The sequence below is a fragment of the Nipponia nippon genome, unplaced genomic scaffold, assembly GCF_047370975.1.
Source record: "Nipponia nippon isolate SJK-2023a ecotype South Korea unplaced genomic scaffold, ASM4737097v1 scaffold_7, whole genome shotgun sequence".
NCBI lineage: Eukaryota > Metazoa > Chordata > Aves > Pelecaniformes > Threskiornithidae > Nipponia > Nipponia nippon.
This window is the reverse complement of record NW_028262391.1, coordinates 33,161,172-33,185,645: the sequence shown is the minus strand read 5'-3', so window position 1 is coordinate 33,185,645 and position 24,474 is coordinate 33,161,172. Positions and strand designations below refer to the sequence as shown.

General features: G+C 49.4%; 1 protein-coding gene across 2 annotated transcripts in view; it reads left to right on the top strand.

Moving 5' to 3' along the window:
• GNAO1 (G protein subunit alpha o1) overlaps window positions 1–24,474 on the top strand; it is a 148,549-nt gene that overhangs the window by 93,833 nt on the left and 30,242 nt on the right. For both annotated transcript variants that reach the window (XM_087738740.1, XM_087738741.1), the window contains exon 4: window positions 3,063–3,223. In XM_087738740.1, coding sequence (XP_087594866.1) covers window positions 3,063–3,223 — 161 coding nt within the window. The remainder of the gene's footprint in view (window positions 1–3,062; window positions 3,224–24,474) is intronic.

The window sequence follows — 24,474 nt, the reverse complement described above, 5'->3', positions numbered from 1 at the left end:
ATTAAATCATCTAACAAATGCCTGAACTCCTGGACGGCCCCATGCTCCTTGACAGAGGGGCTTCATCCCTGGCAGGGGGGAGGAGTATTTTTAAAAATACTCATTTCACCTGCTTTTTCTGGGTCTATAAAATTGAGAGTTCAATGGTTCACTCTGCAAAATAAAACTAAGTCTGGAATATTTTTATTACCATTCAGCAGGAGCAATAAACTTTCCTACGAGCTGTTCCCCTGCTCCAGCCTGTCGACTCTCGTTCTGCCCAGCAGGCAGCTGCCCGCACTGCGGGAGGGCAACCCCTCCCATCCCCAAAAGGGACCTGCAGTGACTGCAGAGGAGCAGGTACCAAAATAATCCGCTGCCCTACGAGCTCAGCCCCGCTTCTGGCCCAAGCAGACCTGATATCCACAGCCAGAGATGCCTGTCACTGGTCACTCCTGTTCTGCCCTGTCATCACTGTTCATCCACGTCTTCTGCTCAGACCCTCTTGCATTGGGTCTTAAATCACAGGGGACTGCCCCAAGTCTCAGTAGTGGAAAAGGTGAGGCAGCTATTTCCCAGCACAGAAAACATGATGACCGTGCTGTTCCCTCTGATGCTTTGCAGAAAGCAACCTGCAGTTAAATCCACAAAGCTCAGAAGAACCCCAGACCCTGCCCGTAACAGCTGGAGAGCTTCAAATGTGCTTTGCCATCACAGACAGATGGACAGATCTGTGACTTACACCTATAATCCTCCCCCCCCCCCCCCCCCGAGTAGTCAAGATAACATACGAAAGACCTCCTCCCTATCTGACTGAAAGCATGAATGCTTTTTCTGCACCACCCATGCACAAGTAACGGGGCCACACCAGGTCGCAGCCCCAAGCAGACTGGCCATTAGCAGGTTTTCTGTTATTTAGAGTCTGTGAAAAGAGCAGAATTACAGCTCCAGCAGGGCAGGCAAACCATACTGATGATTTATGGATATTCACTGAGCTCACAAAGCACTCTGGGGCAGAAAACAAGCTTTTGAAATTAACTAAACTCTTCAAGGTTCTTCGTCTGTCTTGGCTTTGAGGTGTGAGTCACCAATACTATTTCTCCGAAATGAGCAGAGTCTGTACAGAGGGCTGGGAGGATTCCTGGGCACTAAAATATGAAGTTAAGTATTCTGCGAGAAAGACTTTGTGTTCATAAAGTCTTCAAAGCATAGAGACTCCACCCCATTAAGTTTTATGAGATGGCATCTCTGTACAGTACTGAGACTTCTTCAGCCCATAAAGACTGGATGTTCAGGGAACTTGAGGCTCTTTCTCTGAGTGTTGAAATCTTGGGCAGCTTCAGTCTCCAGTGTTAGTGCCTTGGTGCCCTGCCATTTTTCAACGATTTCAGTATTCAATAAAGAGAGGCTGCAGAGGAGTTTTGATCCTGGCCATGCAGGCCATGTCATACACCTTGTCATTCCCACCCATGCAATGAGGTTGTTGTGGTGCTCTTCAACATTGGCTCTTCTCCACTTCTAACTGTACCCATGACCTAAGAAATAACCTGCTTGCTTTGCCACAAAACCTGTAACACCTTGTCCCCAGTGCTCAGGTGGTACCCAAGGAGAGCCACACATTCAGCAGTTGGGCTGTTCCCATCATAGCTGTGAAATCTGAGCATCAGCCAGGACCATTAGCAGCACCTGGCAGGGCAGAGGAACAGGACAGAGCCTGTTGTAGCCAGGAAGGATGTAGGAGCTCCTTCAGCAGGCGTTGCGTGGGCTCCCCAGGAGCTGCATGCCCAGCTGCGGGTGGCTTTGCGCTCATGAGACGGGTCACTGTGATGGACAGGGGGTGTTTGTCCATGGGACAGTGACAGCAGAGCATGGGCACTGCCTGCACTCCCCTTTGCGAGACTCATGTTTCTGGTCAGCGTTTGCTGATTTAGACCAAACACCCTGGAAGGTGAAGACTTCCACCTGCGTCTGTCCAAGAATGGGTTTAATCTAGCAGACAAGAGGAAAGGTAATAAAAAAAGGAGGTTGTCTTCACTAGTTTTCTGTAAGCACACATAAGGAATAAGAGCTTCTCTTTTCCAATTAATTACAGCAATAATAATTGTTTTTGTTTCAGCTGGTAGAAATACGAGACTTTTCCAAAATTTTCAAAGCAATGAAAGAAAAGCTCTGCAGATTAGCCAACACCCCTGGGGTTCAGGAGTCTGTGGGGGGTGTGGGAGATCCACTTACCGCAAAGCAAGGAGAGGGGGGTCATGGATTTGGGTGTCCTGCTTTGCAAATGAGTGAAGCATCAGCCACTGTGGACTATTATAGTAGGGCTGAACTCAGCTATTCCAAGGCTGTCTAGATGTTCCCATCCTAAATCTGAGACATCTTCCGGACCCAAGTTGTGTCAGAACACTATCCTCCAGGAAAAGTTGCTGTTCCAGTGAATCACATTTTTCTCACCAAAAAAGATTCCATCCGAAAATGGCCAGCTGGCCTTGCCCTCACTGCCATACTCCTTAACCGCGGGAGATTCCTCTCCCTCTGAGTCACAAAGCACAACAGCCAGCCAAGGTGGTCTGTGTTAACATGAATTAGCCCCTGTAGCAGGGGCTCATAGCAAAGAACAAGAATTCAGGAAAGCAATAAACCAGAACCTGAAAAAAATTGTTTCTGGAGCCTTTCTGCTGTGCTTTCTGATACAAACAGCCCCTACTTCAGCAAGGTTACACACTCGGTTAAAGCAGGTGTCGTTGCAAGCAAGATATGCATCACTTCACTAACAATTAAAATATACTTGTACATATATGAATTTCCTTCTGTTCCCAAGAAGCTCCACACATACGCAGTGCCGACTGGTTTGTCTGCTGAATAGAAATATTTGTTGACATGAGGTGAGATTGCACAAACAACCTCTTTTCTTGCTCCATCCTCCCTTTGCCCTTTCTGCTGGATCATATGGTGTGGATCCTAAAGCCGCATCCCAAGAAACTCAGCCTCTTTACTCCTTACAGTTTGGTGAACTGTTTCTGAAATCTATGGCTCCCAGTTCTGCCTTGAGCATCTATGTGACCTCTTGTTTCTTTCCTCTACAGGCTGATGCCAAGATGGTCTGTGATGTCGTAAGTCGGATGGAGGACACAGAGCCCTTCTCTCCAGAGCTGCTGTCAGCTATGATGAGACTCTGGGCAGATTCTGGGATTCAAGAATGCTTCAACCGGTCCCGGGAATATCAACTTAACGACTCGGCCCAATAGTGAGTATCCCTGTCCGTAGTCTTTTGTGTTAAGAAGCTGCATTTGGGTTTGTTAAAGTTTTAACTAAAGTTAATGACCTCATAGCAGTGGACCTGAACATGGTTCTGCTTACAGACTGGGATGCATGTTGTGTCACAGGCTGCTGCAAGGCAGAAAGGATCAGGCAGGACATTCATAGCCCCTCTGGCCAGTCTGGGTTCAGGTCTGTGACCCTGAGGCCTGGTTCCCAAACTGCTCCCAAACGGCTCAAGGTAGATTTCTACAAATGTGGATCTAGTGAGCAGAGGCAGACCAACTTGTGGATACGGCTGATGGCTTCTTCATTTGTCTGATAGATAACAGAAGGGTGTGACCACCTGCTTTGTACAGCAGTACAGCTCTTGGGTTTGCTTTTCTGATAGTCATACACTGTACTGATAGGCAGCTGGATTACAACCAAGAGTAAGGGATGGTCTTGCTTTTACAGTGGCATTGCACGTTATAATACAGTCAGTGGCATCTCTACCATTAGGGACCACATTCAGATTTTTTTGGTGGCGATTGTCTGAATCCATGCCTTTGATTCATCTCGTCATAAGGACGGGACATCTACCCATTAAATGGCTGCTCTGGCTCTGAAGAAACATCGAATGCCTCCCCAGTTTCAGTTCAGACACATTTCTAATGGTAATTCACCAATTTGTTTGCCTCCACCTACGCAAGGAGGCTAAAGTTTTTCATCCCATAATTTCAATCGCAGCAGCTGTTGCAGTCAGGCAAAATGTCCCCTGGCCTTGTACTGTGTCTTGGGCAGTGGTCAGTAAAACATGGTTAAGTATAAGCATAAGGAACAAGCAAGCACGGAGTGATCGTTTCCCTGGTTATACCCTTGCACCTTTTGGTAGTCAGGGAAATAGAGGCTTCCCTAAATGGTGGCAGGGGAATGCTACATCCATGGTTTTGGCTTTCACAATATCCTGTGTCAACAAGTTCACTAGCTGACTCATGCACTTCTGGAGTTGTTATTGCGTGTTTGGATTGGCTGGCACCTCTGCTTAGGGTTTTCCTGGATATCTATCAAAACACGAACCCAAGCGCTAGCACGGCTGATGGTTTTGTTCTGTGTGATGGGCCTGATCGTCCCCAGCCTGCACCAGCTCCTCCCATCCAAGCTGGCAGGGCAGTTAGGGAGTGCAGGATTATTTCTGCTCTTGCGGTGCTGCAGCAGAAGGCGAGTGATGACACATCACTTGGCATTGACCAAAAACCAAATGGGAAACCTGCAGATGTGTGGTTGGTGTCACAGCATCCTACCCTACCATTTCTCACCACGAGTGACTACATCTCAGTGATGATGCTGACATTATGCTGCCTTTTAATCGCTACTAGGTGGACGTCCATGTTTAATTTATATTTCATTGCCTGTAATAGCAAAATCAGCCTTCTCCTGCCAGCAATTTTTTTTTTCTTCACAAAAGAAGGGTCTGATGGCATAAACATACCTTGAGAGATATAAATTATATAAAATGCCAGTCCTAATTGCATTACAACCTTGTGGAAAATTCTTCAATTGTTTTAGAGCCAATTACCTTGAGGAAAGTATTTTGATTTTCCTTCCATGCAAGCTAGCAGTTGAAAATAATAAGCATAGCCCTCCCAATGTGACCAGCTGCTGGGCAATTCATCAGCAAGAGCTCTGAAACCACAAGCAGTTTCTAGACATCAACTGAAGAGGCTCTGTGCTGTGGTATTCACAGCAATAACAACGTGTGGTTGCAGCCCAGCAAAATTAATTTCGGTGTCTTTAACAAAATCTTTTGCATCCGGAGGAGGATGCACGATCCTCTTTGCCAGGGGAGGGCTGTGCTGCCTCTCTCCCTGGCCACACTGTGAATCGTGCTGTGGCTGGAGACTTGTTTTCGCTGGGGGAGGTCAGATGGTGAAGCTGAAGATAACGAAGTCCTTCGCATTTACGGACCTGCTGCCGTTGAGGAGCCTCTGGTGGTTCTGTCACCAGGAGCAGAGATGCTGTCACAGGGCAGGGCACTGAATGCGTTCTGCTGCACCTCTAGGCCCTGGTGCCATCATACCAGATGGCGATGCAAGTGAGAGCTCAGTTGGCACTTACTCACACCCAGTGGACTCCCAGTGAAAAGAGGCGTATTTTTCATTTAATCCTTCAATGCTTTGGGGTTGTTTTCTTCTGCATGAGTGAAAGATTTGAGACAGTTTTCTACTCCCCCCTGTCCCCCAGGAAAGGGCTTATCTTTATTGACACTGATATCGGATTTAAGACACTAGCAACTACAAAATGTGTTTTCATTAGGGCTGAGAAAAATAAATTCCAGACAAGAACTGAATCTGAAGTTCCCCAAAGTTTGCAAAACAGTGACAGGCAGTGAGCTGGACTAGCATCGCTCTTATTTCAGGCTTCTCTTGGTGTTAAGCCGTAGGGACTGGTGTTTTTCTGGGAGGAGGGAAGTTTGCTGCAGGAGTCAGAGATCGTGCTCCACGGCGGCTCAGCATACATCACAAAGTCCAAAGGCACCAAGCGACCAGGTCCTGTCGTGGCACAGGTGGGACCTTCAGGAGTGGTCCAGGCACATCCCTTTGCCCCAGAAACCACCTGCTGAATGCCCTGAATGCTTTTCAGAAAACCCCCTCCACTGCCTGGCTGTTTCTAAGGAACCATCACTCAGACTTCTCCGAGTCAATGCAGTTGTTATCCTACATTGCTCTTCCAGTGCTTTACCTTGAGGTTTTTTTAAATGGCTTGAACAACAGGCCTTCTGTTACAGCCCCTGGGAGACCAAGTCACAGGCTAATCAGCCTGCAAGAGCTAGCAGCATGACTCTTATTAGTCTATCAATAATTTCACTGAAAACGGATTTAATATTTTGTATTAGCCTAAGCAAGAAGTGAGTACTAGCTCTTCTCTCCTATCAAAGATGGGCAGGAGCGCATTGCTTTCTACTCTCCCATGCATGCCTGCCTAACGGTGTGGACTTCCCTGCAAAGCTTTGTTTCTTATAGGCTCTAAAATCAGCCTGTCCTTAGCAAGGATTTCATAGCTATTGTGAAGGAACAGTAGAAAACAGCACTTTTGCAAAGAAAAACATGACCGAGGAAAAGGGGAGGCTCTGTAATGGGCCTCCTGTGTCTTGGACAGCAAAAAGTAAAACCATGAGGACAGCAAGAGAAGGGAAGAGAGTAAGATGTAGCAGTTGGTTTCATCTTTTTTCGTTATTGCATTTTTTCTTCGTTCCCTAAGGCAAATTTACGGGTGGGTTGAGTTCCACATTCCTAATCTCTTGATTATGTTTTTATTCCTACTTCATCTCCTCTTCCTTTCTTGTCTCCATGCCTAGGAGCTAAATCTACCTCTGATCATCAAAGAGTCTGGGCACTGCTGATGTCTTTTTCTTCTCTAGCCAGTTTCTGTCTGTGGAAGCACATCTGTGACCCACATTTTGCTTTCAAAATCAGCAAAATAGAGGTTTCCAGCTGGTTTCCTTAATCTCCTACTTTTGTTCAGATTTTAAAATTGTCTTGTGTTTCCTAGCCTCGAGTTCCTAACTAGCCTGGTCAGTAGAGTATAGGGCAAGTTTGATCTTAGCCACCCAGGGACGGGGACCTGCTTTGAATGGCCTCCAAACTTCAGGGGGGGAATGGAGCAGACGGAGCATGCACACGAGCACCGGTTTTCCGTGTGCATATCCAAACAGGCACAGGCCCTGCAAGATGTGTAGGCAGAGACAGTTTGCAAGTACACAGACACAAAAAAGCCAGAATCCATCTCAAGTTATTCTCCTTCTGCTTCCAAGTACATTGAAAGATCATTTGATAATGCCAGGGCTGTGAAACTACCGTGAAAATGTAAAATATTTTAGGCCTGCATTCAACCCATCCATCTTCACACATATCAGAGGTGTCAGGGCTAGGAAGCTTGTTGCCTTTGGCTCTCTCTGTAGGGAGCAAAGGGAGGGAGAGACGCCTCCAGAGAGGGATACAGACCTCACTGTTCAGTGGAGAAAGAGAGATGCAATTGTGTCTGCTGCTCTACCATAGCTAACTGCAGCCCTGACATCTCAAGTCTGTGCCAAACACCAAGCCCAAACTGGACCACACTTTGGTTGCTCCATCTTCAAGGACTCCTCTGGCAGTGCCTTATAGAAAAGTGGCACCAAACTCAGAATAAAATACCGCAGTGCCTTCCTTCTCACCCTATCTCATGTGGGACTGTTTTCTGATTGCTTTTCCTTGCAAAAGAATTGTCTTGGCATGATGGTATCACCTTCCCGCTTCCCTCCTGATACTTATTGCATCTCACATGCCAACACACACTTTGCATCGAGAAAACTGTTAAGAAAGTAGAGCCAGATGTTGTTGTGATGTGGTGAACGGCTTCCAGACTGAGCCCCGACAAGGCAGCATTGGAACAGGCTGCCCAGAGAGGCTGTAAAATCTCCATCCTTGGAAATACTCAACACTGAGCCACCTGAGCTAACTTTCAAACTGAATTTAACTTTGAAGTTGGCCCTGCTTTGAACAGGGGGATGGTCCAGGTGAACTACAGAGATCCAATCCAAACCGGCACTTTTGGATTTGTCTTGTTTTTTTCACCTTGCTCTTTCTCTTATGACACTGGGTTTAAAAGTGAGAAGGGGTCTTCAGGGTTGGCTGCAGTCTCCTATTCCTAGCCGTGCAGGACCATGCAGCTCTATGATAATGCCCACGTCCCACGCGTCCCATGGGCTTCACCAGCAAGGCAAATGTTTAGACCACAGGACTTGCGGGACATATGCATGACTGTCAGGACATGGCTCATTTTAATGAGCTGCAATTGTTGCTGGCTCTCTCTCAAACTGAAGAAAGAAAAATTATAGGTCAAGGTTTTGCATTAATATTCATGTCGGGTGCATAGATTCCATTTTCTCATCACAGCTTTTGCATTAGAATATGGTTTTCTGCGTGCCTGTCTTACTCGTGCCTGTCACTTGCGCTCCCTTGTATTTAATTGGAGGGAGTAGCAGCATAAATGGAACAATCCAATTAATTGGGATGACTTGCATTGTGCTATTTATTGAACAACCCACCTTTGTGTCTTGGAGCCCAAGCACCAATAAAGCAGAAAGGGAAAATACATCACAAGTGGAGATGTAGATACATTTGTCTGAATTTATGGTTTAATTTACCCCTGCAAGTAAATATGCCCTCCAGCTTTGAATAATTAAGTTCCCCCTACAATAAACAAAACAAAACAGCTCATAAAGGCCAGAGCTGGTTGACTGGAATCACCAGCCTTGCTCAGTTCCCACAAATGAGATGCAAATAGATTTCCAGGGAGGAGCAGCTCTGCGACGTCTGCTGGTGCCAGGTCTGGAGTAGGGCTGTTTATGGTAAGTGCAAGGTGGGGGACACAGGGGCAGGCTGAGCATCAGCCTGGTAGATTCTACCAGGGCTTGGTAGAGGTCTCAGGCTTTTTTATTATCCTCATAAATTAAGGAATCGCTATCGTGATATGGCTACACCTAGGGCTGAGTGTGAGCTGGAGGAAGGGCACAACAGGAAAGATGTTGTCTTTGAAATCAGCTGGATGTTTTCCAGCATCTTACCAGTCTTCATCCACCTGGAGACTCAGTGTCACCGAAACTGGGTGCAATCTCTCCAGGGGCTGCCTGTGTTGGCCCAAAGCAGGGTGGAGATGACATCACAGTATCTTCAAGGTGGGTGTTAAGCAATGCTCACCTTCCCATCCCACCAAACATGTCCAGGAGAGCATGAGGACTGAGCTTCCTCACCCAAAAACTCACTCACAAGCAGGGGGAGCAGAGGTCTCTAGGACTCTGCATAACACAGCTCCATCATAAGACATTGCCACTTGTTATAATGCCCACCCCACTTGGCCCCTCTCAGACACCAGCGCAGAGGAGAGCTCCACCAGACCGGCACTCTCCTAGGGCACAGCCTCTCCATGGAGGAGAAGCCACTCAGAAGCTTAGTCCCACAGCCGGGCTTATCCCTTTACCCTTTCCAAGCCACACATGCAAGTCATTGGGGGAATGGGGAACAGTCTCAAAAGGTATTTCCTGTCTGGAGCTCATGCAAGCTCTAAAGAAAATGAAGGAGAAGGAAAAGCAGGAGGTCCTGTCCCTTGTGAACACCTGGTTTCTGAAGGACTATATCCCCTCTTGGTCTGTGTGAAGGTATCTGGGATGCCATCACCCCCCCCACTTAACTTCTTCAGTGAAGAAGAGAAGCTACAGAGCTGAGCTTTAAAGTGGAGCTTGTGGCAGCACCCAGCAACGTGGGAACATCCCGGAAAGCATTCACCAGCTGAACCAGAGCTCTGACACTTTGCTCACTGCCTTTCCATCTGAAATAGCAAATTCTGCAGCCAGCTCCACTAAAAACTCAGCGCTTCATTAGATATGGATCTTGCAGGCAAAAACTGGTGCACAGTGTTGTCACTTCCCCCCTCCTAATCTTCCTTTACCCCCCCAAAAAATCTCTCTAAGATCTGTCTGAAGAGACCCAGGAGATAACACAGACTGCACTGCAAGGAGGAGCAGGTAGGTTACGTAGGTAGTTTGTTCCTCAGGGACAAAGACGTAGCAGTACCTGCTACCTCCCTGCCATTTTTCATTGCCATGTCGCATCATGACAATGTTGTCTTTGGCCTGAGGATTAGTAAAATCTTGACATCTTGACTAAATAAATTGCTATTTAATAACCCATGATACCAGTCAGGGCTGTCCCACTTTTGGCAAAGCTCCCACCCGGAAGGGTAGGAGCCGGGCAGTAGTCCACGCTGCCTGGAGGAGTGGACACTGCCAGAATTTGGGAACAATCACTTCTCTTTTCACATTTTGCTTAGAGATGAGGAGCAACCAACACTACCAATAAACACAGCACAGGGAATTCACCCCCAAGGAAACCTGCTGAACTGCAGTCTTGAACCCCAGATAATCTGTTCTCATCGCCGACTGACAGACTAACAGGAATTTCTTCCTGCCTTGCAAAGGGCTGTGGGTGATAGATTCAGTGCAGAAAGATTTGTCTTTTTTTGGCTGAATATTTGTGTATTTGTAGGCTGAAATGTCCTTACAAACCCAGCTGGAGCTGGCAGGCTGCCACCAAGGGTTGGGGGTGGGTTGTTTTTTGTTTTGTTCCCTTCAGTTTGTTTTTTCACTGCTACCCCTACTGCTGTCCACAGACACCCCCCTCCCACCAGCTCTGCCTTTCAGCAAGCAATGCTCATGCCCTGCAGCTCACCCATCACTGCGGTCTCCCATCTTTCACCCCAACCTCCTTCCTATGCCAGGGGACGGCAGCACTGGGATGCAGCTCCACAGCTGGGGAGTCCAGGCTCTCCTGGGAACCCGCACCCCTGCTCCTTCTCTCCTGGAGAGCCAGGGACCCCAAGCTTCCCTCTCCCTTTCTGCACCTTGCAGTTTGACGTACCATGTGCCCCCAGCTCCACCGTCACAGCCTGCCCTGCAAGACAAACAGCATCACTCATACAGGGTGAGGGCAGGAGATGGGGTGTCTCCTACCAGCAAGGCTCTCGGGGCATCCTATTGCTGTATGAAGCTCCTTAGGGAATCGGGTAGCTCTAGCAAGGCAGATGTCCCTCTGCGTGGGTAATTCCTGCTTTATGCCAGCTAGTCGGCATCCAGCTCATCGGTCACCAGGGGCTGTGAGCCCTCTCCCCTCGCAACGCATGTGGCCAGTTGGGGACCGGACAGCTGCTCTCAGCCTCATGGTTCTGCAGTGTGTCTGCAGGCAAAGCTGTCAGGAGACCACCGTACTGTGGCTCTTCTTCACACGACTGGTGTCAGGTCTGGCACTGTCTGCGACGCTGGGAGGTGAGCACAGTGCTGGCGCATGGTTTCCCGACATATTTGGTGTCCCTTTGAAATCCTTAAATGGCAAAGAATGGCAGGAATGTGGGAATTTCTTTGTAGCCGGGCAATGGGAGGGAGCAAGCCATCTTCCACACGAGTCAGCAGGCACCAGTGGCAATGGTGTGACAGGGAGATGATCATCCCCCTGCCCGCCACGGGTCCTATCCCAGAAATCATCCTGGTCTGGGAGGAAAAGTTGCAAAGGGACTTTGCTGCGGTCCGGGGAGCGCATGGCAGCACGTCGGGAGCTCTCAGACAGAGCTGCCTGCCACCGGCCATGGGATGAACAGCTCAGGAGGGGGTGTTCATCCCTGGGCTGGAGTGGGACGAGCACTGCTGGGCAGGGCAGATCAGCTCCATGCACTCAGGATGCAGTTATCTCTCTTTCCCCCTCCTTCACATTTTCACGGCCACCAGCCTTTCCCTGCCCCAGGTTTCTCAGCGTGACACTCCCCTCCCCTGACCGCAGGAGGTGTGATTCCTCCATCAATCACCACATCCCTCGTCCTGCCCCTGCTTGGGGAATGCACTGTGCTGGGGCGGTGCGATTCATCAGGCCCCACGACGCAAGAGAGCCCAAAAAGCATTTGAGTGACTGCTGGAGGTGTGCAGCCGCTGCCATTCGCCCCTGCCCTCTCTCAGGGTCCAGCCCATGCACACACACACCCCCCACCCCACTAGAAGAGGGGGAGCAGTGCAGCATCCTCACGCTCAGGTGTTTAAGGTTAGGAGTTAAATCCAAAACCAATCATGAGCTTGGCTAAAAAGCCCCCATTTTTCAATATATATTAAGACAACCATTGGAAAATTGCTTTTATCTGCTGCTTCCTAAGCCCTCTGGCTTATACTTTAAAGCCTTTTGTCTGTGAACAGGAGAACTGGAAAGTCGTTTTTTATTTCCTTAAGCAAATAGTCCATCTAATATCCAGCCTTGAGGGGCTGAGGCTTTAAGAGAAAATAAAAATGAAGGGAAAAAAAAAAGGAATGTAGCAAACATTGTGACACTCGCCATATAATCACAGGATTTGGCAATGATGGAGATGAAGCACCCGGAGCTGTGCCCACGAAGGGAGGGTGGCACAGCCCCAGTAGGAAGGCAGAGCTCCCCGGGCCCCCCAAGAGCCCGTGGTGCCCATCAGTCAGCAGGTTGAAGCTCCTTGTCTCAGTTTCCTGATGAGGGCAATAAACACGTTTCTGTTTATGAGACGCCGACATCCATGGTGGTGCAAAGGCAGCAGCAACGGCAGCAGCAGAGCGAGGCAGGAGCCCGTTGGGCTGGGCAGGCAGGCAGAGCACGGCGGGGGTGTCCAGGCGAGCCCCGCGGGAGCAGAGTCCCAGCGCTCGGCCAAGACAGTCCTGCCGAAATTGGGATTTGCCTGGTAGAGCCCCGGGCACTGTTCATTTCACAGACTAATTGATATAATAGCTCTAATTAGCCCTGTAGCAAACACCACTTTGTTTCTTGCTTATCCAGGCCAAGCGCTGAGCCAATATTCAACCCCCAGCCATTGATTTCCCACTGCTTTTTAGGTGGGAAAGGGGGAAATACAAGGTTTCTTTCTCAATATGGAAGACACGGATGGGGCTTGGCAGCACGGGCACATGTTTGGGCACGGCCAGTGCTGTGCATATGGTGTGTACGCAGGGCATCTCGGAGGAGACCTGGCACCGGGGGTGTTTGGCTGCAGGCAGCGCGGCCGGGGAGGCAGGAAGGGCTGTGCTTTCCCTTGGGGTTTCATTAGCGGCCCTGCGGAGAGCGGCAGGCACGGCTGCTCCCCAGCCCAATGCCTCTGGCTCTGCAAAGTCAGCATGACCTGGGCAGGGGGACACATGGCCTGCTCCGGGGCTGGGTCAGTGCCAGGTGTGGCCTTCCTGCCTCTTCCCTCTCTTGGAGACCTGACAAGGGGTCTGTACCTGTTTTTTCCCAACACACATGCTCATGAGACAATCATTGATTTGGGCAGGGGAACTGAAGGCAGCCGAACGTGACGCTGCCTCATTACTGCCTCGCGTGCCACTCTCCCATACAAACCAGGCATAAGCCCAGCCAGCAGAGTGAGCCAGATGATACACTTGAGGCAGATTTTTGACCTTTTCCTGTTATTATCTTTTTTCTTTTTTTTTTTCCCCACAACACACAGAGCTAGTGCTAGGTCTGTATCAGTTCTCTCATCTATACCTTTTACACTGACTATCTGTTAGAGTAAAAACAACACTGAGACTGTCTATAAACTATTATTTCCCCTTCTGCAGATCTGTTCCTTGCCTTCAGACCACTGGCGTAACACACAGATCCAAACGCATAACTCCTACTTTGCCAGCCCCAATCAGAAAACCGTCTAATTTCCCACGTGCCTCTGACCCCACTGGCAGCCCGTGCTCAGGCTCTCAGGGTAATTATGTGTGAGCTGTTGTGGACGGGCACACACTCACTCTGCTTTGCGGGCACAGGCTCCGGGCAGGGCTGCTTAGTTCGGTGGCGACAGCAGAGTTCACAACAGAAGGAGGCTGGAGTACAGCAGAGCGAACACCCCGTCCTTGTGCCAAAATCCTCATGGTTACGCCTTCCCCACCTCCTATACATCTAAAGCATTTAAGTGCTTGAGTACCTGGAGAAAGCACCTCCTCCGAGGTCTCTGGAGGTCTCTTCTAGGGCTGAATTTATTGGGAAAAAAGAGGAGAAATGGTGCTGAGCCTGGATTTTAGGCAGCACCTTCTCCATGCTGCTGGGAGGGGAGGGAAGAGGTACAGGGGAGAAAGAAGCCAGGCACAAACCGCACTGTGGAGCCACGCCAAGGAAGTGTCAGCTCGGGTTTTGGCGGTTAGTCCAAGCCTTGCTGAGGATTTATGATGCACTTGGCGTCGCTGTAACCCCTTCCCTGCTGGGCTATGTTGAGCAGCAGGTTTGCTGGGAGCACCCGCATTGAAAAGAAATTCAGTGCTCCAAAATTGTAAGCCCAGGCCATGAAACACCCTGCAAGCAGTCACTGTAGCTCTGAGACTCTGACAGCACTTTTAATGGCATAAATCAGCATTTCCCAGTCCCTCGGTGTTGCTCTTGGTACGTAAGGTTTGATGATAGCATAAGAACCATTTCCCAGTCCTCGTTCAGGAAAATACCAGCCAGTACATCCTACCGAGCAGTGTTAATGTCAGTTTAAATATTTTCAGTTAAACAGCTCCATGGTCTTGCAATCCCCAACATGAGAAATACTGCACCAGGGAGTGTGCTGAACAGTGAGGCCAAATCTGCAATGGGCAGGAATAGGAGAAAGAAGGAGAAAGAGGAGGCTGACACTAGCTAGCAGCTGCGGAGAGCTGGGAATTGGTAACCAAGTTCAGGCAAAAATCTTTGCTCAAATTAAACTAACTTTGGAAGCAGCAACTTTTCATTAAGTAATCCCCAGAGGAGTATCTCATTGAACAAAAATACGTAAACAAAGAAATGACACAAATATAGAAGTTACAAATAAACTCAGGAAAAAAGGCTACACATTTCTACCCAGGAGCTCAACTACCTGTATCGTGCCCAGGGGACTGCCCTTAAGGAGCCTCTTCCCCACCTACGATGAAGAGCTTCATCTTGTGATCCAAAGTCTCGACCGCATCCCACCTGCACGCAGTGGTGGCAGTGCCGGTCCTGAGGGTGACAGAGGGGAGCTTTCAGCGCAGGACACCCTGGGCGTACCTCTGGGCAACCTCTTCCCACCTACGCCTGCTCTCTGGGCAGGGCTGGATGGGTTTCCCACTTGCCTGTGCTTCCCAGCCCCAGTGGAGCTTCCTTTGAAGTGGAGCACACAGGCAGGGCTGCGAGGCTCAGTCCTGCTGGGTTCATTCAGACATCTGCGATCACTATGGGAGACTTAAGAGCATCTGCTTAAAATAGTTGGTAGTAAATAGAAAATGTGCTAAATGCACAGAGGTCACCCGCACGACATGTTTATCTTACCAAGGGTTTCTCTGACTTTTGTGCAGGCACCCATCTGAGTGTCTGAAAGAGCTGGCCAAACCCCTGGTCTGCCTAGTTCAGTCCGTTCATCCCACTGTTTATCTTCCCTTGCCCGAGAACAGAAGTACCATGAGAGGGCTGTAGGTTTTGCTTTGACCCTGCTGACTCCACTTGATGTGGTGCTGCTTTCTACCAGCTTGACGAGAAATCTGGGTGTAGGATTAGCACTGGTACCTTCTCTGAAGTCCCAGCAAAGAGCTTTGCAGAGTTGGACTCCCTGGCTCGTCAGGGCACCTCACAGTGACATGGAGAGCAAGCAGCTTTGCTCCACAGGAGGGGAGAGCTGCTATATGGACGTATAGCCCACATCAACAGGGAAAACCTGAAGAAAAATTGGACAAAACCCAAAATCTGCCTTTAAACATGCTACCTTGCATCCCCTGCTGCGTGTTCCCATAACAACAGAGCCACATTACGCACCTCTGTGGTTTCGACTGCAGTCCCCCAGCTGCTGTCTTCGCGCCACAGCGTGGCACGTCACGCTGGCTCACACAGCCCGTGCGTGCCGTGCCTGGACGCCCTCTGGTACACGGGAGATGATCTCAGCGAACGGTGGCTGCCCTCTCCCTGTCTCCTTCCTCCATGCTGCTCATCCTCCTCTTTTTTCCTCATTTATGGCTTAAATCTCGTCAATCCAATCCGCAGCCCTAGGGACAAGTGGGTCATGCAGCGAGTGTGTGAAGAAGACCCAACCTGAACCACATATATGGATGTGCAGAGGCAAGGCTTAGCATGAGCAACTGTGCAGGTATGAACCAGAGCCATCCTGCAGCCTTCCCTTTATGGACATAAGGGGGCACTCCTGGGATTCAGGGGGTTATTTTTATTTTCACTTTGCAGTGGGAGCCAAAAAGCTCTTTATTTTGAGAGGCTTCAAACATTGATTGGATATGGCTGATCCTTCCATCAGCTGGTGCAGTGCCACCAGATGAATAAATCTTGCATGCATCTGTAATTACTGCTTAGCTTGTGTTTAAATGCAGCGCCATTGATCTGTAGAACTCATCAAAATCCATATAGGAATGCATGAAATTATATTGGATGGAGCAGAAAAGTACATGACAACATCCATTTTCAGCCTTCTTTGTTCACCAAAAAAAAAGAAAGCATTTATTTATCCCTATTCAAATTCTTGGGTTAACTTACAATTTAATCATCAATTGTAACACCATTTTATAGGCTGCTTTTTATGTAGGGAATATATTTCTTTCTTCTAATAGGCCACCAAATTTCTACCAGCCTTATCGTATCTGCCCCTACATGGGCAATATCCCTCTTAAAAGCATGGAAGAATATTGCTTAAGGGTTGTAAAACTCAGTACAGGAAGGTCTTGTGGTTAAAGCTCCTGACTGCGATTTAGGGTCCCCAAACTGACTTCCCAAGTGCCACCACAAACTTCCTGTCATGTCCTCAGGTGAGTCATCTATCCCCTTAATGCTTATATTCCTCCTAAAGCAAGTGTGATTAATAACATTTCCCTACTCCGGTGGGAGGTTGGGAGGACACATCAATCATGCTTAGCAAGAGTTGAGGTGCTCCAGCAGCAGAGAGCGCAGAAACATGGGCTGGGCAAGTGTGATGCTTGTGCTAACCAGCCATCTGCTCGAGATGCTCTCCTCCCCTTCTGTGGCCAAGAGGAAGCTCAGCAAAAGCATTTATTGGCAATAAAGTCCGCGTTGCCTGGAAGAACTCCTGATGTTTTCCAGACCTAACACTGCTCTGGGCCAGCTCCATCCTCCCACTGGAAATGAAGTGCTCCTGGGTCAGTTCAAACTTCTCCCACCAAGCAGGCAGGGACTCCTGGTCCGCCCACCTGACTTACCGCAGCACCTTGGCCCACGGCTCGCTCCCAAGAGATGTGGTCACTGGCAGGTCCATGGGCAGACAACAGAGGCCACTTCTGGCAGGGATGTGTCCCCAGGACACACGGGAAAATCTCTTCACAACCTCAAGTGCAGAGACAGTAGCTGTCCCCAGCCCTCGTGGAGGAACATGTCATGGAGGTGGTGTCCTCAGCTCATCTCCCACAAAGCCACACCAGCTCTGAGGCCAGGCTGTCCTGTACAGAGTATCCCGAGTTGATTTTATCACACACACATCTCTGATGCATCTTCAGCTGAACACAGGGATCAGCCCACCCCTGCAGAGACCTGGGAGCAACCCAAACTGCTGTTAGGTGGACTGCAGGAGCCTAACCTTCCAGGGGTGGTTGTCTGGTGGCAGTAGGCTACAATTACAGACCTCTCTGAGGTTGCTCATGCCCATAAGAGAGGGAGAAAGGAAAAGGAAAAGTGGGTGGCCAGCAGGATGTCTTGCCAGACCAGCCTGGCCCAGGTGACAGCCTTCCCCGGTGGGAACCATCGAGCTATTTTGATACACGGTAAATAAGTCTCCTCCTAACAATGATTCGGCTGAACGTCTTCTAAAGGGATGAGAAACTCCATGAATTTTCCCTTACGTGTCTCTGTTTCTGGATCTGGCCTGGACTGAAACCAAAATACTGCAATATCACAAGCAAAGCCATTCTCGGAGGAGCCTCAGCCTGACAGCCGCTGAGAAGGACCAGAAAGCCCATTTGCATAGCACAGATTTTACACACCCAAGAGATCTGCCTATGTCTGGGATAACTAAGACATTTTTAGTGTGCAGCCAAGGGTAAAATTTCCAGGTTTTGCTTTTGCTAGCTGTGGGTCATATCTGTCCACGGCAGAGCATTGGCTGGTTTTGGTACCCACGGTTTCTGGCAGGGATGCTTAAATGGGATTTGAAAGCAGAAATCCTTATAGCTTGCTAATAGGTCAGGGAAACGGACAGATGAGAAGATCCAGAAACATGATTAGCACTCCATCACCAGCAGCCCATCTTCCTCAGCACGGTGAGTGTATAAATGAGGCCTCTAATTGAAGTCAGCTCCCGACAGACCCACCCCACTCTTCGTAATTGCGCCATCATTCAGCTATGGGCATCCTCTATCTACTTGGTATGAGAGCGCAGATCTCATTAACTAATGCTTTCCTTTGTAGCATTAGATCTAAATCCCTCACCAGTGCTATCCCTGCTGCAGACAGACACCTAGCACTACAAAAACACTGTAGCTATATCTATTTTTTTCCTTCCAGCTTAGAAAATGAGATGTTAATGCTACTTCTGTTACTGCCACAAGTGTGTAAATAGATATCCTGGGCCTTTGTGCACACCCTGATGAATCTCCCTGGCCGGTGGCTGATCAAAAGGTTGAAGTCCACAGGACTGGTTTCATCTGCAGTCACAGCTGTCTGCTTTCCAGAGTTGGAGTAATTAGCTCACGAGATCGCCTTGGGGCCAAATCGAATCAGCCGTCGTGGGATGTAAGGAGCGCTGGGGCGAGCAAGCCTTCGTGCCTTTGTCGACGTGCTCACTGGGGGGACTCGGCCACGGTGGGCTGGGTTTGTCGATGTCTCTCCCCTGTTCGGGCTGAGCCACCGAGTGCCACGCAGGTGAGCCAGCCACCTCGTGCGGATGCGCCAGGAGCCCCGCTGCAGCGCGGAGGCTGTGTCCTCTGATCAGGACTCCTTCCCAGAGCAAGCCCTAAGCCCTTCATTATCCCAAACTCCCCACGGCTTATTTTTAGCCCCTCGTTTTCTTTCCTTTCTTTCTTCTTTTTTTTTTTTACAGTATAGAAAGACATCAGCTCCACTGTCAGCAGGTTTATAACAGCCGTCCTGGAGTGAAAAAAAAAAAAAGGCATCAAACCCACTTACTCTGTTGTGTAAAGGTTTAGGCATAGATCCTGCTCACTTCCAGGGTGCTGAGTCCCACCACACCTCATCCCTGCTTCAGCTCAGCTACTGTCCTTCAGAGCTGGTCATCAGAAGGAAGCAGAGGCTTACATAAAGCAAGAGCTAGACTGGAGCTGTTGACCCTTCCTCTGCTTCAGCTGGAGTCCGATTAGTGCCTGCGTCTGCCCTGGCGTGCGGAGGACACCTGCGTGCAGGGCCACCGGGAGAGGAGACCTTGCACAGCCTGAGCCATGCGTCATCCCGGCGGGCTTGGATTTACGTAGCGCTGCTGGAAAGATCCATCCAGCCCCCGTAAAAATCTTTTGCTTATGAAAACAAAGGCGACGGTGCCCTGTGGTCAGCAGCTCTGTGCTAAATGATGCTTTAAATCACAGAGGCTTTAAATAAACAGCAGTATTGCCCAGATGAGGACGCTTCTAAAAGAGATCGCACCACCGCCAGCAAACCATGTTCACCAGATCTGCCCATGCAGCAGCTCCAAGGGGGCTGGCATTAAACTGTCTGGTTCTCCAAGTAGCATTGTATTACGTGTCCATAAAGCAGACAGTTACGTATAGAACAAGGCAGTCGTGGCTCCCTCCTTTCCCCATCTTGGATAGGATCCAGGAGATCAGGAAAATCCCTTCCTGGTGTGATGAAAGGCTCCAAAGCGCTGCCATGCAGGAATGTCTTGGGAGCAGAGCAGAGATGCTCCACAGGGGATGTGTGGAGGTCTATGGAGATGTCTACAGAGAAACAAGTGGGGAATAGAGAGGAGAGAGAGGACAGCTGTTCCCATACAGTAATTAACAAAGTTAAACTCTGACATGGCAGTTTAAAAACCAGAAAGAAGCAGTTTTTCACAGACAGGGTAGCTGAGCTGGGAAATTCCTTGCTGCAGATGTGGCTGTTAGAAGTTTACATTGCTTCAAAAAGCACCTAGACAAATTTCTGGAAGAAAAATCATTGAGGGGTAATAAATGTAAAGATATCACCCTTTTCTTTGAAACTCCATTATCCATATGAAGTATTGGAGGCTGGGAAGACTGTCTGAGTACTGCATACTTGCCCTGTATTCATACTCTCCTCTCAATGTCTGCTCTTGGACACTAGTTAAGCTAGGTGGGTCATTGATCTGATCGAGAACAATTGCTTTTCTCTTTTGTAAGGGCTCCAATATGTAAAAAAAAATCTTTATCATCCCCTCTTACATACTGTCCAGTTTTCAAATTTCATTGCAGAAAGATGAGCCCACATCTGCTTTCCCAGGGCCGTTCCAAAACCGTTTCTGAGTAGGTTGTTAGCGTTGGCTTTTCCTCCAAAGCCCACCTCTCCCCCAGCCAGAGCTCTCTGATCACAAACTCAAACTGTACCACAATGTCCTTTTATTCCAGCAGTAACAAGACCGTGATATATTGCTGACCAAACCGCCACCCGTGAGCAAAGCCAGCCAGCAGCTTACACCTGGAGACCCTTTATGTCCTGAAGTACCTTTGTTATAGAGTTGCTATTTAGTGATTCTGCTCATCCACATGTGATGCTAAAAATTATTCTGGATCCAGTCATGCCTTGGAAAACTGCAAGTCTAACTAGGACAGCTAAACTCCAACCTGCTTTTGTTCATTCCTCCTGCCTATCATTAGTATTAATATCAACTTGTCAAGTTGATCTTGATGTACAAGCTCTGTACAGCCTGCTGCATGACTCCTCTTCCTTTTTCATGGATGCATCTCTCACTTGCACTCAGCAAGGTCTGAGCAAACAGCCTGCGACCCTGACCAGCAGTGGGGTCCTGCTTCAGTGCAGGGCAAAAAACATGCATCGCAATGTAGCATCCCTCTTGTCAAGGTCTGGCACCATCCTTTAATAGCAGAGACCACCCTCCTCGTTTCCCAGGGGAGAGTAATGAAAACTCAGAGCATCCAGCAGAGTTCATTCAGGAAAATAACCCCAGCAACCTCTGGGCCTGATGACCATCACTCCTGCTGTTAGCAACCTGCAAGAAGCAGGCACCAGAAGTGGCTTGTTGCTGGTTGGATTTGAGGGAGGGAAGCTGGTGAGTGTCCATGCTGGTATCTCATCTGGTTGGACGTGAGATGAGATTTATCATTGGGAGCAGCGGCGGGACAGCAGAGCCTGCGATGTAATTCATGTGATTCCCATTGAGGCAGGACTGGCCAAGCGGGTAACACAGCCAGAAACACAAAAACGTGTTGTTTAAAGTCCAGGAGTGAATACCCAAGACCTTCCTTCTCTGGGCTGGGCTCACAAAATGCCAGATGATGCTCTTGCCCTCTTAGCTGAATTACTTATCCCGTCAGGTCTCTTCCTCCTGCCTGCCATAACCCACCTGGAAGCGCCCGAGGAACAGCTCGTAATGCCTTCTGGTTTTCATTAGGAGGACATGAGAGCTCTGCCCACGCGTGTGCACATCGTGGTCCCTACCCTTAGGTGGGATTGATTTCTGAAGGGACATGATGGCACTGCTTGGCTACGTTTCAAGTCTTTCATAACTGATGATTAAGACACGTGTTGCATCACCGCTGTGTGTGCTGGATGAGTGCTGGGCTCTGAGAGTGGGCCAGGGTTTTTTTCCGCCCCTTCCCCTAAAATAATACAGTAGATAGGGCTGGGCATGGTGTCTGCAGGAAAAATGCTGCGGTGCCACAGCCTCTGGGTGTTTCCCCAGCACCGGCTGCCCTGGGAAGCCATACCGAGCCATATCACACCTTTGGGAAGCAGCGCCCACACCGTTTTTCTCTTCTGGTGGAAGACACTATGAGAGTTTACTCTGCTGTTGTAGAGTCACTACTGACACTCCCTAAGCCCAGTGCTTATCCTATGAATCCTTACTCTACAGCCATTAAATATTAAATGGGTTTAATGCTAAATATACATGGAGCTATTTGTTCATCAGTGAAAGAAAGGAAGAAGTTAGGGTACAAGCTAAGGTCAGATACAGATAATAGACGTTAGAAATGCTCGTTTCCATCCATGAACTAGGACAGAGCACTCGGATGGAGACACCTTCACATAAGCATCTAGAGTTAGATGAGATGACTCCTGCTCATGACAACCTTGTTTAAAAACTCGGCATTTGCCAGGAGATGATGTTGGAGCTGACCCTCCAGCGCCTCTGTACACAGAGTAGGAAATAACCCAGCAGTGACTCAGCTGCGTCTATTGACAAATGGGGATCTGCTTTTTCAATCAAATAGAACTCAAGCCAACAAAACGAGGCTGGGGTATCCCACGCACAGCCTTTCCTTCACGGAGGAGACATGGACAGAGGCCAGGACCGGCAGGACGGAGGAGCAGCTGGGAAAATGCTGCTGTCTCCAGGCTTGCTCTCCTGAAGTTCCTGCTCCCCTGTCTGCAAACCCACCCCAGACCAAGACCCAAGCTGCAGCTGCCACTGCACTGCCCCTTCTCGAGCACTGAGGACATGAGCTCGGCCTCGGCGCAGTGTGAACACCTCAGGTGTGCACAGTGCGAGCTGGATGCTGCCTACAAAAAGACTGCCAAGCTGTCACCTTTGAGGCAAGAAAAACCCAACAGACGTTTAACCATTTTATTGCCATTAACCTCAACAGATGTGAATGTACGTCTGTGTAAGCCTTCCCACAGGTATCCAGCTCTGACCACAGACAGCAACCTCAGCTACACTTCTTCATCCAAGAAGGTGGTGAGCGGAGCCTTTGGCATAGGCAGTACCACCCTGGGAGAAGGTTCCCATGGTGGCAGAGTGCCTGGCGAGGGGTCCCCGTCCACGCGCTGCACGTAGGCTGCTGCCACCGGCCTGTTCCCATGGGATAACACGGACAACAGTCCTTTCTGCATGCAGTGTCTCCAGTATCAACGGTGCTGCTACCACATGCTGTTGGAAACAGCAAATGAAGGTGCAAGAAACTATATTTACTCCCTATTTTCAATATTACTGTGTGGAGATATTTAATATCAGCTAGTCCTTATAAAGTGCCTGCCTTTTGTAGCCTCAGTTTGATGAGCTCCTCTCCCTGTGTTTGGGAAATGGCATTTCTGGTGCATTTTGCTTCTAGCAGAATAATATAGTCGGGCTTCACCTCCCTGAGCCTGATAAACCGAGTGACGCAGAAACCTGCAATCTGCTTCAAAACAAAGCATTTAAGATAAAAGATATAAGCAGTAATGGAGCTACTCGGCTCAGGAGTATAAATGCTAGAGGGTTACTCATGTACTCAAAAACCTTCTAACCTTTCTTCAGCTTTTTTTAACCCCTGCAAGCCCTGGGCAAGGCAGGCCGCAAATAAGAGCTGATGTGTCATTTCAGATATCCTTCCACTCCAGCGTGCAAACCCCGGAGCTGGGAAGTGGAAAGAGCTCTGATGCCAGCACGATGCAACAAAGATGACGCGGAAGGGGGAGAGCCGAGTGCTCGCACCACGGCCTGCAAAGTGCTGTCATTTCTGCTGGTTAAACAGATGCCAGCTTCTGAGGGGATTATGTGTCATCGAGCCTGTTGGCTGCAACAACTAATTATCTCCAGCAACAGTTTGGCCTTTAGATCTGTGGTTCAGAGGGCATACCAGGAGTGCTGTCATCCAGCACCATGTGTAGTAATTTGACCCCACCTGGGTTTCCCTGTTCCCAAAGAGGTGATACCCCCAACACATCCCACCCTTCTGCCAGCTCAGGCTCGCACCCAGCAGACCAGCAGGTCCTTCCAAGCAGCATGGGCAGGGAGCACCAGCGCTCCGGTGAAGCCTCAGACATACCTCCAGCAGGAACCAAGAAGAACAAGCAGCAGCTAAAATCAGCTCCGCATCCAAACAGCAGCCTGCCTGAGCTTCCCATTCCCGCAGCTGGATGTTAGCATGGCAGCCGTGCCACGGCACGCTCCTGTGGCTGAGCTTCATGGGGTGCACACACCGGTGGGGCCCAGCTCAGCTGCGGCCAACTCCAGGGTTCAAAAATATCTGCTGCAGCTTGAGATGGGAGAAATTCCAGGGGAGAGCAGCCAGAGGAGTAAACAGTTTTGGAATGCAGCCTCAAAACCAGCACTGAAAATGTTGTATACCTTCATAAAAATTGATGGCTGACCCTCATCGAGACCACCAGGAACAGATGAAAAGCAGACCCAGGCAACTGAAAGAATTTAAGTAACTGGGAAACACAGGGAGAATGATGGAAAAGACTAGAGATGAGGGAAGAGATGAAGAGGGGAGTTAATAGAAAAGGTAAAGGGTGTGTTGGCAAGCAGGTATCGGAACTGGGGTGCCCAGCAGCCAGGCTGGATGCATTAGCGTGGGAGTGACCCCAAGGCACTGGACTCACGGAGCTCAGCTCACCTGAAGCCAGGACAGGCTGAGTATTGGGGATATTGAGCAGTCCTCTGTCACAGCACCTGTTAAGCACTGGGAAGCAGTGCCCTCACCCAGACAGATGCTAGAGACCCCCCAGCCGAGGTTCCTATGGAGATATCCCAGCTGGGATTGGAAGCTGGATGCTGTCAGGGTGGAGAGGGTGAATAGGATGGATCCTGCTTGGCCGTCCTCCCTCTATCACTATCATCCTGCCCCCTCGAGAGGCTGGCAGGCTGCATCAGCTCCCCCAAACC